The sequence below is a fragment of the Lissotriton helveticus genome, chromosome 3_1 (genome assembly GCF_964261635.1).
Source record: "Lissotriton helveticus chromosome 3_1, aLisHel1.1, whole genome shotgun sequence".
Lineage (NCBI taxonomy): Eukaryota > Metazoa > Chordata > Amphibia > Caudata > Salamandridae > Lissotriton > Lissotriton helveticus.
In genome coordinates, this window is record NC_136061.1 from 272,638,879 (window position 1) to 272,656,376 (window position 17,498).

The 17,498-nt window shown below is 46.6% G+C and overlaps 1 protein-coding gene across 4 annotated transcripts in view; it reads left to right on the top strand.

Moving 5' to 3' along the window:
- MYO19 (myosin XIX) overlaps positions 1–17,498 on the top strand; it is a 580,271-nt gene that overhangs the window by 432,809 nt on the left and 129,964 nt on the right. For all 4 annotated transcript variants that reach the window (XM_078679796.1, XM_078679798.1, XM_078679795.1 and 1 more), the window contains one exon: positions 11,660–11,789. In XM_078679796.1, coding sequence (XP_078535922.1) covers positions 11,660–11,789 — 130 coding nt within the window. The remainder of the gene's footprint in view (positions 1–11,659; positions 11,790–17,498) is intronic.

Sequence of the window (17,498 nt, forward strand, 5' to 3'; positions counted from 1 at the left end):
TAAGGAATCTAATACTAACTACTGTTTCTTACAGATATATCGTTACCGAAGGTAAGTAACTTGTTCTTCTCACCAAGTATCTGACCCCAGAAACTTTGGTGGTACAAGTGTCCATAAGCAAGGTTGATCCAAATACACTCCTTTTGCATCGCCAGATAAGGAGTTGAAGTGCATCACAGCATTCAGCAAAAGAGTATTTTATTCTGCAACTTGGCCTTTTGGTTCTTAAATGCTGTTTGTCTCTTGCACCGTTATACACAAGCCCATTGGGACATGACCAGAGATGTCGTGTTGGCAATCTGTGACAAGTTTAGAAAAGCCCTTGCCCAAATATGTTTCAGGGCTTTAAGGTTGTGATCAGGCTTCAGGCCTGGATTGTGAGCTGCGGGTTTCTGCTGTGACGTTCAGACATGATGGATTTAGACTCCGGAGAATGGCCGTCTCAGTAATTGAATGTTTTGCAGGCAGTTGCTTTATGGCCTACTCCTTATGCTTGCTTTCACTGGCTAGTCAGTTTGGCCCAAAATACAGAAAATTCAGGGGCTTCTCGCGGGATCAAGCCTATTGTCAATGGCAGCCCTTCCAGCCAGTTCAGCCACCGACCCAAACTTTTAGTGGCTTTAGAGGACGCAGTGGGAGCCAAAGTCTTAGACACACCTAAAGGTAGCATTCTTCTACATCCTTCTCACCCACCGCATACCTTCCAAACCACTTTGATTACTGCATCCAAGACCATGCACAGCCAGTAGGGGGCAGGTTCTTTTTTTCATACACAAGTGGAAATCCATGACTTTTAATTGCCGGATGCTGTAAATTATTAGAAACAAATGTTGTTCACATCATCCCCCCATTGTATCTGACCTGAGTCCAGGCAACCCTTATTGCATTGCAGAGGCAAAAATGATAACACTTAAAGCTCTCTTTTGTGGTAGAGGGTGTGTTTAGGCTGATCAGAGGGTAGTGCTAAGCATTTATTGCACACGCAAAGGCAGCAAGTGAAACACGCACTCAATAAAGAAATCCAACACCAATTTATAAAAATAACACAGATTTCTATACAAATTTAGTTTGGGATTGACTAAGTACTTTTCCAGTTATTAATTTTTACAGGTTTCAAAAGTTCACAATTTCTGGGACGGTAATGTTATCCTATGGGTAAAAACATGTACTGCATTAGAGCACTTGTCAGTGACTTACGGGACTCTTCTCACCTTGGGAGACACCGGGGTGGCTGGGTGCAGATGTGCGTTTTGGCATCTGGTACCCTGTTTGTCTACGTGGCTCGGTCCAAAAGGAGGCTGCAAGCTAGGCCCCTGCGGGGGAGAGCACGGGGCGGAGGGCTAGTCCGGATGAACCCAGAGGAGGGCTGAGGTCTTGAGGGTCTTGTATAGGCAGGGACACCGTTGGTCTACTCAAACTCGGGCTGGGGGGCTCGTGTGCAGTGGAGCATTATCCTGCAGAGTCATGCTGCTGAATACACTTGCGGTAATTAGTCCTTGCAAAAAGAGGCTGCAGGCGGCAACTGGGAGTCCAGTCTGGCCAAACCCAAGGGTGGGCTCAGCTTTTGATGGTCTCAGGACCCCATTGGCACCATTACCTCCCGTGGACTCAGGCTGTGGGGTGTGGTTGCAGAGATACTTTGAGGTGTCGGTTGGTTGCGGTCAGAGGCTTACTCTTTGTCATGGGTCTTAAGTAAAGGGGCAAACAGGACAGCTAGGCCACTCTCGAGTTTGGTGTCACTGTCCCTAACGTGGGTCTCACTGTCCCTTGACTGCAGGTCGGTCTTCCTCAAAGTTAGTATCCGGTCTGGACACAACAAGCCTTCATTGCTGCAAGGAGTCCTGTAACCTGAGTATTGGTGCTATGTGGCTCCGGCCTGTCCTGGCGTCCCCACACTTGGAGGGAGTACATATCTTACCTGTAGGAGCACGGTAACCTCTTTGTGGGAAGCTGCAGCTTCAGTAGTCCCAGTAAGCGGCAGGATGGTGAACCGGACCTTGCTACTTCAGTGCCTGTGGCTGTAGAGCAGTAACTCCAATACTCAAGGGAGTTCTTTGGCGATTTGCAATACACTGGCAGACCTCCAGGTTTCTTGGAGTTTGCACAGTCGCAGGACGAGTTGGTTTCACCACGATTGTCGGTGGCAGCAGGCAGGCTGCAGGGTTGGTGCCAAGTCAGTAGTTTCTCCTTTATTCTTATGTGAGCACTCTTCTTGGTCCACTCCTTCTTTGTGTCCTTCGAAACGGTCCTGGCATCAGGGTTGCCACATAAATACTGTATTTAGATGCGTTACAGGGAGTGTCCAGTAGTAACCAATGGGATACCTATCATTAGGGTGACTACGAACTCTATATGACTACTTCCTGTGGGAAGTGGACATAACCCTAACCCAAAAACCAAGATGGTGGAATTGTCATAATCATGTGCACTTCAGGTAGCCCACCATAGAGGTGGTACTAGCCTGGGGGGTGAACACACATCCTGATCACTGTTCCCTGTCAGGTGCGCGCACGTGCACCTATTTCACTCCGAGCGCACAGTGTCTTCTATGGAGCACACACACACCCAACCCATCCCCCGAGACAAGTGTTCATGTTAATCGCTGCGCCCTTCATAAGTTGTGATCAACATGAATACTTTTAAAAAAGCAGGCAATCGGCCCCCAGCTGCCCTTTATTAAGGAAGGGCATGCAGCAAAACTAAAAGCATGACGTGTGCTTTCACAATCACTAACATAAATTAGTGATTGTGAAAGCACACGTCCTTTTTTTAGGCTTGCTGCATGCCTTTTGTTAATAGAGAGAGGCTGCAGGCAGATTGTGTGCTTTTTTGAAAGTTTTCATCTTAAATGCAGCATGTGCATTAGTATGTCGGGTGCTGCAATTAACATGAAAACTTTAAAATAATACATGCGATCTGCGGCACTCTATTAACAAAAGGCATGCAGCAAGCCTAAAAGCACGATGTGTGCTTTCACAATCATTAATATATGTTAGTGATTGTGAAAGCGCACGTTGTGCTTCTGGACTTGCTGCGTGCCTTTTGTTTATAGAGCGTGGCTGTGGGCAGATTGTGTGCATTTTTTTAAGTATTGTTAATTGCAGTGCCTGTCATGCCTATACACGGTGCTGCAATTAACATGTATACTTTTAAAAATGCACACAATCTGTCCACAGCCACGCTCTATTCACAAAAGTCATGCAGCAAGCCCTTTAAGTGGGCCGGGTCCTGCCGGTGCTCAGCACCTGTAGTTCTTAAAAGCAGGTGCAGACGGGTCCCTATCGGGCTCTTCAATTTTGCCCTCAGCCTCAGGGTAGATCTCAACTCTGCAGCAGTGCAACTGCTCAAAGTCTTTGGTGTAACTTCAAAGAGACTTGTTATAGTTCTTTCACAGCTTCATCATTTCAGAACTGATGCATTTTCAATATTTGATTCAACAAAGCTGTAGTTGTTGCTTATTTATCTTATTTTATCGTCTGCCCCTAACAACCATTGACAAAGCGAATAGGCCTGGCTTGATGTATGTATATTGTTACCAGTTGTATTATATATCCAAAAAAAGTCATGTTTTACGTAGACTAAGGATGGTGCATTAAAAGAGTTATTCCTACAGAAACCAATAAAGCATTTCAGAAGGGACGGGTTGAGATCTAAAGTAAAAAAGAATGGCGAATAAACAAAAGGTACTTCAGTCAAGCATTAGTACATTGATCTCTATTTTGGATGTTGTGATGCCTGTCTCTCCTCCAGCAACACATACACACAAGTCTATCAGGAGGGACTGCCTCTCTATGATAGGATATCTGCACCATCATTCTCCTTGCCTCAGGTCCCCTTTGTATGTTTGTTTCCCTTAGAACGTACCTGTTCTTTCTGCATTCCGTTCTCATGGATAGGAGTCAATGGGAGGTGGTGACTGAGTTGATGGTGGGTGAATTGTCTGTAAAAGCCTACTGTCTCGGTGCCCAGTGTAGCTGTCATTTGGATAACTGGTGGAATGGTACCAGCATAGAGGGGTAACAGTGGCTCTTTGCACGCCTGTCCGACAAAATTGCCAGAGCTGATTTGGGTTTCCAGTCCGGCCCTGCCTGCCCCATCAAGCAGGCCTTCTGCATTCCAGTACCTAGGTCATTTATCTTCACAATCAATCAGGAACCTCTGTATCAGAATCCCTGTCGCTGCATCCACATGCGCGGTCAGTTTCTTGGTGCACATAGCCTTGGCTGCAGCGCACAGGGACCTTGCACTGCTGCACACAGAGGTAACAAATTAGAGAGAAAATTGCTCCTGACTAGCTAATTTTCCCAGCTGTCCTGGTGCCATATAGGCCCTTGGCAGGGGGTGGCATTTCCCTTGTCTGGGGTAAGCCAGGGTCGCATATCAAAAGTGGTGGAGACCTTTGAAGCCTCTTGCCGCGATATGCTGATTACCAGCCATCCTGCTTGGAAGAGGTGCCACCATCTCCTGCTAGAGGTGACATATTCTTGACCTCTGAGAGCAGTGCTCTCACCTCCTAGGGGGGTCAGAAACGTGTCTGTGGTGGCAGGCTGGACAGGACCAGTCAGCCAGCACACTAGAGGACTAGTAGGGGTCAGGGCGCACCTCTAACGTACCCTCTAGGTGCATGTATTAATTAATCCATCACTGGAATCAGTGTGGGTTTATTAATACAATGTGTTTGATATCAAACACCATAGGTTTTAGTGAAGCCATTATGTAGCTGGGAAACTCATTTCGACCAGTGCCCAGTACATACCTTAAGATGGCTTCCCTGCTCACTTCTAATATCCATCAATGAACTATCTATTACAGGGCCATATCTGCTCATGCAGATATGTCTTCACATGTGCTATAATGCACTATGCCTTAGGGCTCCAAAGCCTGATGTGGGGTGACTTACATATAGCCCATGCAGTTTCTTCGGCATGGCACACAATAGTGTGCCATATCATGTTTTCAAACATGGTTTGCACCTTTTCACGCAGCCAACAATGGAAATATGTGTGCAGAATTTGTGTATGGGTTCTTTAGGGTGGCATAAGATATGCTGCAGCCCTTAGGGACCCTCTTTAGTACCCCTGCCCTAGGTACCTAGGGTACCATTTATTAGTGTAGGAAAGTGCCCCTTTTTAACATGGTTACTGCAACTTTATGCTTGGTATCTGATTCAATTTTGACAGTAGTGCACTTGGTTCCTTCTATCCAGTTCCTAAGTGCCAAATCTCTTTGCCAAAAACTGTACAATTGTTTCCCCAATTGGCAAAGCCTTTAGCACTCCTTGTAAGTTCCTTGTAAATGGTACCCCTAGTACCTAGGACAAGGAGGCTAAAGAGGATCCCTAAGGACCGCAGCATGTATTGTGCCACCCTAAGGGACCCCTCAGCACGAACATGCGATCTGCTACTGCGGGCTGCGTGCCATGTTGCAGAGAAAAGTGAAGACATGACATGGCACACCTCCTCTGTGCCATGCCTACAGACACTTCATGCAGTATATGTAAGACACCCCTACAGCGGGCCTTACAGCCTTAAGGCAGTGTGCACTATATTGCATGTGTGAACATATCTGCATGAGCAGATATGCCCCAGTGATATCCATGTCGGTTCTTGGATATTACAAGTGAACAGGGAAGCCATTTAAAGAACATTTGCTGGACACTGGTGCTTACTAGTTTCCTAGCTACATAATGGCTTCTCTGAAACGAGAGATGTTTGGTATCATACATCTCGTATTGATAAACCCTCACAGATTCTAGTGATGGATTTATTAATACATGCACCCACTGGGCACCTTAGATGTGCCCTCTGAACACCTACCGACTACTAGTGTGCTGGCTGACTGTATTAACCAGCATGCCACCACAAACAGGTTTCTGACCCCCTGCAGGTGAGAGCCCACATTCTCTGAGGGCAAAAACAATGCCTGCTCCGGCCGGAGGTGCAGTCACCTCCTCCAAGCAGGATGGCAAAGTGATCAGCATATCAAAGCAGGAGGCTTTCAAGGCCTCTGCCGCCTTTGATATGCGACACAAGGCTTCCTCACGCAGGGTAAATGCCACCCCCTGCCCAAGCCCATTTGGCAACAGGAGAGGCGGGAAAATTAGCTAGTCAGGAGGCGTGACCTCTCTCACGTTAGTACCACCCCTAAGGTGGGCAACCTGAAGTTAACACGACTTTTAGAATTCCACAATTTTAGTTTTGGCGGAATGAGGCTTTCTGGTTCAGGGTAATGTCCAATTCCCACAGGAAGTGGTCATATAGAGGGCATAGGCACCCTAAAGGTAAGTAGCCCAGTGGCTATTACCCGTCACTCCCTGTAATGCCCCTAAATTGAGATTTTAGGTGGCACCCCTGAAACTCTGTTTTGATGGATCAAGAAGAGAAGGGCACAAAGAGCTGCAAGACAAAGTGAGAACTAAAGGCTGTTGGGAATGTTTGCAGACAAACTCTGCAATTAATAATCACAACCCATTGACTCGTCCTGCAGCAGGCCAGCTTCCAAGAACCCTGGGAGACTTTCAGCCTTCGCAAGTTGCCAAGATGCCCCTTAGAGTAGAGGAGCTACTCCCCTGCATTCCGCCGCCAACGATACACAAAGTCCAGTTTACTGTGTTGCTGCTCCCTGGCCAGCCTGACACAGCAGCTCCCCAAGAGGAGGACCCTGTGTTCCTAAAGGTCAGATATGTTCACCCCCCTCCCCCCACTGAGGGAGAGGAGATCAGGACCAATCGGACCCCACAGGACCAATACTTTCCAATGACTCCATGACAAAGCAACCATCAAGGGACGTCTGCACCACAGAGACCCACCTAGAGAGTGGCCCAGTTGTCCTAGTTTTGCACCCTCAACCAGCAAGACCGAAAACCGCAAGGTTCCAAGGCGCACAGAACCCAATTGACCTTTCCTGGGCACTGACGAACTGATTGTGCTCACTTGTCCCCAAGACCCTTGTAACCCGAGCTGTTGGCAGCTCCCAGACTTGTCCCCAAGTCCCCCACAACACCTTCTCTTTACTGGTGTAGCGCGCACGGTTACCAACGCAACCTGCAACTCTGTACCCGGACATCACAGGGCAGGTAACAAGAAACTCTTGGTAGTACTTTGGACCTTGGCCCCCTGCGACTCCAAGAACCAAAGGTGACCCCCAGAATTTGACCGTAAATACCTGTATGCTATCTATGCCTTTTCTCCCATAGGAAAGCAATGTGTGTAAAGGCGCATTAAGTAACTGTTTTACTTGCCTGCAAAATTCAATATTAAAAAAAGTACTTATTTGCTATAGAAGTTCTTGGTATCAAAATGTATATAAAAATACAACTTATTTTCTAAATTGGTCTCTGATTTGTTCTTAAGTGTATGTCTCATTTATTGCCTCTGTGTGTCAACACATGTTTAGCATTACCCTCTGATATGCCTAACTGCTCACCCATACTACTCCAAAAGAGAGCATTTGGGATATCATTTGTACCTCTGTAAACCAAATGGGGGTTTGCCTGCATTCTTTACACAGTGTACCTCATTTTGATCCTCTATATAAAGATCCAGCTTCCTACAACTAGGGACTTGCAGGGGTGCTAAAATCCTTAGCCAATTGTGAAACAATCAGACACCGCTTTGTTTTAAGGAAGGAGCACTGGCACTGAGGTCTGGTTAGCAGGCTTCTGTGCACTGTCAGGGTTGAAAATCAGCATCTATCAGCTAGAAAGGGGGCTAAAAGTGGGGGAAGAAGTGCAACAAAAGCCCAGTTTCCTACACTGGGGGCACGGAAAAGTGCAAAACATAACTATATCTGCATGCAGGTGTGCCGCTTATTTGCATTTCTGCATCATTACTTCTGGTGTTAGGCCATCAAAGAGTCTGACTGTTGTTGAAAATCTGAATTTAGTCTGACACCTAGGGATAGATGTTTTATAGGTGAGAAATCAGGAGGTAGAATACCCACCAGAAAGACCATTACCAAAGTTAAGTAACTTGTTCTTTTGTAGACCTTTTGCACCGCATGTGTGTGATGCATGCGGATATGCAGCAGAACCTCTGGGGTTTACCTACGAGTGGAGACTGGAAATACATCATTTTTGTGTACATGTTTGTGTGCATGCGCATGGTATGTAAGCTCATTAGCGTAAATATGACTTTAACAGATGGAGAGCTGCAGTATAAGGAGCAATGAGTTACATGCCCAAGAATGAATAATGCCTGGGCAAATCAAGGTCGCCCGAGCTCTGAGATGCTTTGAGTTGTGGCTCCATGTGGCTGATGAGTTTGGGCTAGGTTGCATGCTATGCATGTACAGGTTGGTTTAGGCAATGAACAGGCAGCAGTGAGTTTTAGCTTTTGTTTGGATAGTGGTGAATTGCACTGGAGAGACGTAAATGTATTAACACTGGACAAAATGAGTGGCTTGGAGGACACAATGATGATTGGCCTGAAGCAGGTTTTGGCTGACAATAAAGACCTGCAACAGGGTATTGGGGGATAACTTGAGGTTTGTTGATGTGCCCGAAGATGTGGCAGCTGCATATAGAGAAGTTTTTGAGACAGGCACTAACGAACTATACTTGCAAGAGTACTGACTTGCCATGTCTGCAACATAATACCGCTGCCGGCTTTGAGAGGTGAGTTGAAGCGCAGGATTCTCAGATCTCCATTTCCCTAGACTTTGGAAGTAAACGTTCAAGAGACTCCTTTGTTTGAATAATTCCAGAAGTGCTGTTGTAGTGCCAAACCGCCCCAAAGCCGTAATGATCAGTTACCTAGATTTGACAGCAAAGCCAGTGAGCTGTCACCGCAGCAGGATGGGTGGTCATAGCAGACTGCTATATAATATTTTGGCATGTGGTATCCAGAGACGCTTAACATTATGGCAGCCTTAAATACTTCATTTTATACATGCAATAATGCAGGATGTATGGGCCCCAATAGGAGCCCTAAGGCGTTGGCCCTAGCACCATCAGTGTGCACATGTAACTCAGCAAAGAAGTTGAGCTATTACTAGGGTGATTGGGTGTCCCAGACTCAGCGTGACAGTCCTGGTTTTCACCATCCGTCCCAGCAAATTTCAGTAAAATTAGCCATATATTGGTTTTCAGAGAGTTTCAACTGTACACTGAGGTGTTCCAGTATGTGCGGTGTTATGTATATGGACGGTGGTGTATGTGGAGGCAGTTTCAGTTTGGGGGAAATATAGGTAATTGAGGATTCTTTTTTTTAAACATATTATATTAGTTTTTTATAGTACCACTTGGGCAATCGCCCAAAATAATTCACTTGGTAACAAGCTATCACAGAGTCAACTGCAATGGAATAAACAGTTGGTACCAGCTGTATATCTATCAAAAGAAAACAAACTAAGAACTGCTTTACCAACCCACCCAAATAGGCATGCAAATATCAGCACACACATGTACCCAAACAGGAGTCCAGTGCAACATTCATTATGACCCACATGCTTCCCATGGGGCTGTTCCTACGGGAATTGCGAGGGAAGAGGGGAACGATCGATGCCACGGTATGCAGCCCACCAAGACCATATCTTCCTATGTTTTTACGGGCAGCCCCTAGCCTGAAATACGGCCATCTCCGCACCCATGCATGTATCCAGTTCTTTTTGCCACTGCGCAATTCCCTTCCATAATTGAGCCATATCTCTCTTGGCAATTGTGAGGGCAAGGAAGAGTAGGTGTTGCTTATATCTGTTCCCTCCTATGTCTTCCGTACTGTGGAGCAGAAACAGACGGGGATCAAACGGAAGGGTCCAGGACAGTACCTCGCAGAGGCATGATGACACCCTAAGCCAGAAAGGCTGTAATGCGGAGCAATTCTACACCATATGAAGGAATGTCACCTCCTCCCCATTGCAACGTAGACATGGGGGATGGCACTACACCCATTCTCCAGAGATGCGTACGGGTGTGATAAACATGATGAATGTATTTAAACTGAATAAGACGGAATCTTGAGGCTACTGCTGCGGCACGAGGGCTAGCTATCGCCTCCACCCAGTCATCATCCTTCAGATCAGGGATGTCATCCTGCCACGCTGTCCGACTTCTATGTAGGGTTGTGGTGGAGTGTGTAGTCAGTGTCTGGTATATCTGTCTAATTTTGTGTGCACCAAGATCACCCATAAGAAGAAGGCCTTTGAGCGGATGGAATTCAGGGAGGTCAGTGAGATCAGCCAGCATGGGGGCTAAAGCTGTAATTAGAGGTACCTGTAGAACTGTGTATTATGGAGATGGTACTCCTCTTGCAATCCCTGAAAGGTTGTAAAGACGGTGCCCCACATAATGTTACCCAGAGTGGAAATACCTATCTGGTCCCACTGTCAGAACCCCTTCAGAGCGGCGACCTGGCGTAAATAATTACCGTGCCATAGGGGCATTGACTGTGTCATCTGCATGTTCCATCCCATATGTCGAACGGTGTAACGCCACAATCGAATCATTGTTCGTCTGGCATGTGGTAAGAAGTCGTGCTTCTGCGCACTACAAAGTAGTCGCAAAAGTGGGGTCCCTTCCATGGCTGCATGCTCTAATGCGAACGCCCGGTCCGCAGGGGAGTTGTACCACCAATCATTAATGATCAAAAGGTGAGCTGCCACATAGTAGGAGTAGACGTCAGCCGCCGCTATGCCGCCACAATAGAGGATTAATTTTGCTAGTGTTGTTTTACATTAAATAACAAATATTATTACCTCTTTATATATCTTGCATGCATGCACTTCTAATCTATGTTTATACAATTTAAGGTTTTTGTTTTCCTTTTTTAAGAAGATACTTTTGTCTTCACCTTAGCCTGTTTGTGAGAACTAGTTTTAGTTAATCTACAAGGCACTGTAAAACAAAAACTAAGCTGGTTTAATATCAGAATTACAATCTAAAATATGAAAATTAATGATGGTTCTCCTGTGCTTGACATACTATCTTCCTTGCCCTGATGTACAAACAAAATTCAGTAATACAAGAACTCAAAGCAGTAATGTAAGAAGAAGAATTAAGTGGATAGATAGCAGAATTTTCACTTCACAAAAAACAGCTGGTCTAAAATCTTACTCTTGGAAACACCTTTCTTCAGTCCTCAAAAATTATTGGAAGACGTAAACATGTTGGGTTCTAGCCTCATACTACTGTTCTTTTTATGAGACTAAGGGAGTTTTTTCACCGGGAATATTTTCATGATGACATGCATAAGGATGTTACGGACCTTCTCTATACAGTGTGGCTGATGTCTGGTTCAACAAAGCAGCCCTGCATAATCTTTTTATTTTGTTGTTTTGGATTTTAAAAGATGTAACCCAGACATTCATTGTCATTTAGAAGGAGATTCATGTAAGAAAGAATTGAAGATGCTTCTCTTTAAGAACACCATATGACAATGCATCTACAGCCCACAAACCAACTCCCCTCCTGTCACTCGTTGGCTCTGTGCTATAGTTTGACCATGTACAGCGCTCCTCTGCCTTTTGGCTAGGTTTACACTATAGAAATACCACATACATCCGTACATACCTACATTCATACAGCATCCAATAGTGTTTTCACCTGTGCTTGATTTTGATGAGACTTTTCCTCCCTTGTAGTTTTGTGCGTCATTAAAACTAATTATTATACACATTCTTGTACCATAACTAGATTGATTGTTGTACTCTTTTTATTATGCAGCTTGAACTGCTAGAAGCCAGAAGAGCATCTGTTTTCTCAGCAAAGGCGTTCTGTATTCAGTGTTGCTGGAGAAGGTACAAGCGGAGAAAGATTGCAAAACAGAAGTGGGCCGCAGTCGTTATCCAAGCAGGTAATGTCATCAATGAGGAGTAGCGCTATTCTTAATATGTGGCTTTGAGTGAAAGTTAAAACTGTGTTTGATGCGCCTGGCTATAGATGTATAATATAATATACAAAAATATAAAATGACTTTGGGATGAAAGCCAGGTTTATAATCGGAGTTTCAACATAGCTAAATGATAGTAATCAGATTGTGCCAGGAAAACCCATTCATGTGAGGAATGATGGAAGTTGCTGTGTGCCACGGAAAAATCGTTCATGTAATGATTTGACAGTGGACTAGTGATAAGAAACTGGCTGAATGGTAGGTCTCTACCTAACCGCAAATTCCTTACCTTATGAATCTCCCCAAGTGCCAAATTGGATTTGGAAAACTTTCTGCAATCACTTCTGTATACTGTAGGTAACAATATCGGCCTCTGTCCCACCACTGGGCATGACGACACAGAGCCGCCCTCAGGAGCTCTTTTACATGCCCTTTCATTTGACTCTTGAGCGCCGGTACGAGCGGCTCCTCCTTTATGGCGGAGGACCGTCCCCCCCTGCCAACAGCTGCAAACACAAAAAATAAAATGATAATAAAACTCTATTATTATCATTTTATTTTTCTTCAGGAGTGGAGTATTAGGGGCGGGGCCAACATAACGAGAGCGCTGAAGGAGTGGTGGGCACTGCTGCAAGTGCTCATGTCTGTTTGCCGGTTGTCTTACAATGGCCAAATCGACATGCGCACTGAGATTCCTCCAACCCGAGCAGCGTTGCCGGGTAGAGAGAACAGCCGGCACAGGCTCCAGTCTCACTTGGAGTGCAAATTCAGCCCGCTCAGGCCAATCCTAGTACTTCTCTCATGCTGATATTACTAGCATGATAGCACTGTCTGAATTCGCCATAGGGGAGACTTGGAGACTTGGAGCCTGTGCTTAGTAGCAGAAAGATGGTAGCAGCAGGTACCGGGTTTTATATTTTTGTTTATTGTTACTGTATGTCCCTGTGCTGCCGCACAACTTTCGTCATATAGCAGCCGCTATGGAGCTCCACTCCTATTCTAAAAAAAATTTGCCATGCTTTGCTGAGCTCTTTCAAGTGACAGTTTGCAAGGATTTCTCCTCCTAAAACAATAGTTTTTAAATCTTATACTTGCAGCAAGCAATATTGGTTACAGACATAGTGTCTGCCTTTTGTGCCTTAATAATGAAAATAACTCCATGTCCTGTGATGCATGATCCCTGATGTCTCCAAAGGCCATCAGAGAGCAGTAAGCAAAACTCTTTGCTGCAGAACAAGAAATGGAGTCGGTCCTGTTTGAGGTAGCAAGGCCATTTTCGGTCTGCTGGCCATCTTCTGGTATGTCCAGGACAATATTGAAAGACAAGTCTAAATGCAAACACAAGAAGTCCAAACAAGGCTGTTCACCTCTGCACTGCACCAGGGTGGGGGGCGGGGGCTGCAGGGAACTTACCATGCAGAGCCCGGGGGGAAGCCTAGAATCTGAAATATGTGAAAACACGAAGCGGATGTGTTGAGAGCACAAGTAGTGTTGCATCGGGAGAAATTGTTCCTCCGGGTAGGTTGGCCATCGTGTGTAACTGTAATCGAGATAGCAGGCACATGTTCCATCATTTAGCACTGACGGGAGATGTGGGTGACCATTCAGGGGGGATATTACGGATAGAGAGAAAGTACAGACGGGCATGTGTGCGCAATCTGCCCCGTGACCAGGTCATGCATGCAGTGGTATCGATTGTTGAACGAGGGTGGGGGCAGTAAGTATAGTATAGTATATAGTGGACAAGGAGCTTGTTGTCACACTCAATGGCTGTGTGGCTGGATTGGAGGCAGGTGAATCCAGTGGTACGCAAAGTGAGCTTGTGCTCAATAATAATCAAGTTCCATGTCTGTGATGAGTGGCTGCCCTGTTCTAATAGGAGAGGCATAGTCTCGCAGGGGAACCTCCATTGTTTCCTGGTCCAGGCTAATGTGATAAGGTGTGTGGGGAGTCTGTGAAAGTAATGTGCCAGGAGGGGTATGGGCATATTAATGAAAAGGTAGAGGAGCTTGGGGAGAACAAGCATCTTGGCAATAGCAACTCTCCCTGCCATGGATAATGGCAGGTGAGTCAGGATTGGCACACAGTCCTCCAGCTATGCCATTCGCTTACCATATTTGGCCTTTAGATAGCCTCAATGTCCCTGCTGAAGCATATTCCCAAATAGCAGACTGTCCCATCTGCCCAATGCAGGGGGTAGTCGGTGGTAAAGTGGTCAGCCGCTGCAGTGAGAGGGAACATCACTGATTTAGACCAGTTTATATAGACTCCAGCGAGACCGCCGAAGCAAAAGACCTCGTAAAGGAGGGAAGAGGGGGGAGATCGATGACACGGTATGCGCCCACCAAGACCATAGATTCCTATGTTTTTGCAGGCAGCCCCTAGCTTGAAATATGTCCATCTCAGCACCTATGCATGTATCCAGTACTTTTCGCCACTTCCCCATTGTTGGCGGCGACATTCCCTTCCACAATTGAGCTATATCTCTCTTGGCAATTGTGAGGGCAAGTAAGAGTAGGTGTTACACAGGGGATATATTGAGTTGCAAGTCCCACAAATAGCATGTGACGCCATCTGCATATAGAAACTAGAATGTGCCTGCTGCAGAAGGCAAGTCCCCTTTGTGAATGATGTTGCCATAACCTGCCGCTCAGGACTCCATGGCAATGCTAAATAAAAAGGGTGACAAGGGGCATCCTTGTCTGAAGCCCCTGGTCACAGGGAAGGGGCAATAATGTAATCTTTAATGTGCAGTCTGGGGGATGGAGAAGTTTAATCCAGTCCACAAAGCGAGGACTAAGCCCCAAGAGCTGCAGCAACTGGAACAAGAAGGGCTACACCAAAGAGCCAAACGCCTTCCGGCTTTGAGTAGAAAAGCTGCAGCCTTGGCTGGGCATCAATGGAGTGCAAAAGCGCAAACATTGTACATAGATTATGTGCCGTGTTATGTCTAAGTATGCATTCCGACTGGACCGGGCAGACGATGTCGGGTAGCAGTAGTGTCGGACGGGTAGCCAGTAATTTGACAAGAATTTTGTCATTAACATTGATCATTGACACTGGTTGGTAGGAGCTTTCCAGGTTTCAGAATGGTAACCATTACCAGTTTGCGTAATGTAGGGTGTAGGCTTCTCGCTTGAAGGGCCTATTCGTAAACAGCAAACAGATTGAGGGGCAAGGATCTAGGCTTTATCTTTGTAAAAGGACACAGTGCGACCATCTAACAGTACCTTCTCACCCAGAATACTCTATCGTCTGAAGGACACCCTCCACCGAAAGGGGATGTCGAAATACTGCTAGTGTGCATTATCAAACCTTTGCAATTGAATAAAATCAAGGTACTGTCCAAGTAGATCTGGGTTGTGAGTTATCCTTGAGGTAGGGAGATTTGTATAGAGGTTGTCATGGTGCTTTTAAGGCCCTCTGGATTGGAATGCATAATGTGGTGGTCATTCAGCAATTCAGTGAAGTATTCACTGGAACATGGGTGACTAAGTAATCTGGCCAGCGTTTACTGGGCTCTCCTCCCTCACCATAACGCCGAGCCACATCATCTTTGCTGAGATCGTGTCTCCAGAGAAGCCTCCTGATGCGTGCGTCCCCCCGCAGCAAAGCAAGTCACCTTGAGGGTTCGAAGATCAGACTCAAGACGGGCAAGTCGCGCATGTATCACTTTCAAGAACCCAGCCTGCTTGGCATTACATGCACCCCTTGTTACGACCTTGAAGGCCTCCCAGAAAGTGGCGGCTGATGTTACATTGTGGGAGAAGTATTTCAGGATATCGGCTTGAGTTTAGTTATGGAATACTGGATCGTAGAGAGCAGTTGCAAGAAGCTTCCAAGAGTGTGCCTGGTCACGTATCTCAGGGAGGGCAAACTCAAGAAGGACTGGTGTGTGATCGGAGAGGGGTTTGGGGAAGTGCTCAGTCGTCACAGAACAGGGGACTACACCCCTTGTTATTAACCAGTAGTCCATCCTAGTCTGGGTGTTATGAGTAGCTCCCATACAAGAGCCCTCTTTTTCTTGGGGATGGCTAAGTCTCCATACGGTAATAAGCCTGTGGTCTTTGGCGATGAGGCGTAATTTGAGTCACTCTCCCTGGATGTGGCCTTTTCATGTCGCTGGATCGGTCAAGATGTCGGTCCAACACCACATTGAAGTCTCCATCCCACACTGCAGTTGCAGGCTTCACACTACCGACCTGTCAACATTGCGCCCATAAACTGAATCCAGTGTTAAGAGCCGACCCTGAAGCATGACATGGAGAACAACATATCTACCCTTTGTATGACAGATGGATGGGCGTGTACGCCACTGGAAGTTGTTTCGCCGATACCAGGCCTGCAAATCCTCATGCTTGTTTTTGATTACCTCCAAAATGTTCTCCATCCACAGGCAGTGCTAGTTTGTGGCCGTGTGTGTCCTCAACCTTCGACACCAGTGTCTCGGATTGGTAGATGCGCCCACCATGTTTGTCTAGCTGTTCCACCATATGATTGAGCCTGGTGCTGAGGAGATCTATCTTAGTGTCTATTACATGAAGGCTATGTTTCCATTAAGAAAACATGTCTTTAATACCCTGGTAAACTGGGGAAGTAGCCTCTGAAAGAGCATCTCGCAGCAGGGCCTATGAGGTCATGTCAGCAGTACCCTCACCTTATTGAGCTTGAAAGGAAAGATTTGGATGCTTTGTGCCGTGTTTACCCATCTTGGATGGGTGGGGGTGGGTGGCACCTCACAGACAAGAGGAGTAGATAGCAGGGACAGCATGCTAATCAACCAGCCAGCAAGCCGGATCCCAACTCACTCTTCGAGATATGAGAGGGCACAAACATACCCGGACCCTGGTCACTCCACGAAGACACTAGCACCCGCGCCCACTGGCAACGACGGTCCAGTATCAAGTCCCCCGGGGCGCGACAACCACAGCAGCGCCCTGCAAGCGACCAGGCACAACCTGTGCAATAGCACCACCCAATCCACAAAGGCAATTTATTGAGGCACCAGAACTGCTGCGGTGCAGACCCTCTGCTCGGCTCATGTGCATAGCAAGGCCCAGTCTGCACAGGCGTGGCAAACGGATCAGGCCACACTCGTTCCCTTGCCTGCTGCCAAGTGCAAGACGGCTGTAATGCCAGAAACCGGTCCCCGGAAGCTTGTTTCCTTTCCAGTGAAGAATTGGCTTGGTAGTTTGGTCTGCCCTGTTCCCATGATGCACTGGGCCAGGGAAAGACTAATTTGCATATAGCCAGGTTCTGAACTGGGATGGTGCAATGAGCTAAAGAACGGTGATGGATCAAGCCCTGATCTGTTGACTGGGTAGGAGTGTTCTGATTAACTCAGATACTCTGTCCATCACCACCCCCTTTTTGTAATTATTTTGGCCACCATGAGTGTGGAAGGGTATGCTCAGACATGAGTCCCTTGCTCATTGCACCATCAGGATTCAAGCAAGCCGGGCCGAAGACGGCTGTAATGCCAGAAACCGGTCCCCGGAAGCTTGTTTCCTTTCCAGTGAAGAATTGGCTTGGTAGTTTGGTCTGCCCTGTTCCCATGATGCACTGGGCCAGGGAAAGACTAATTTGCATATAGCCAGGTTCTGAACTGGGATGGTGCAATGAGCTAAAGAACGGTGATGGATCAAGCCCTGATCTGTTGACTGGGTAGGAGTG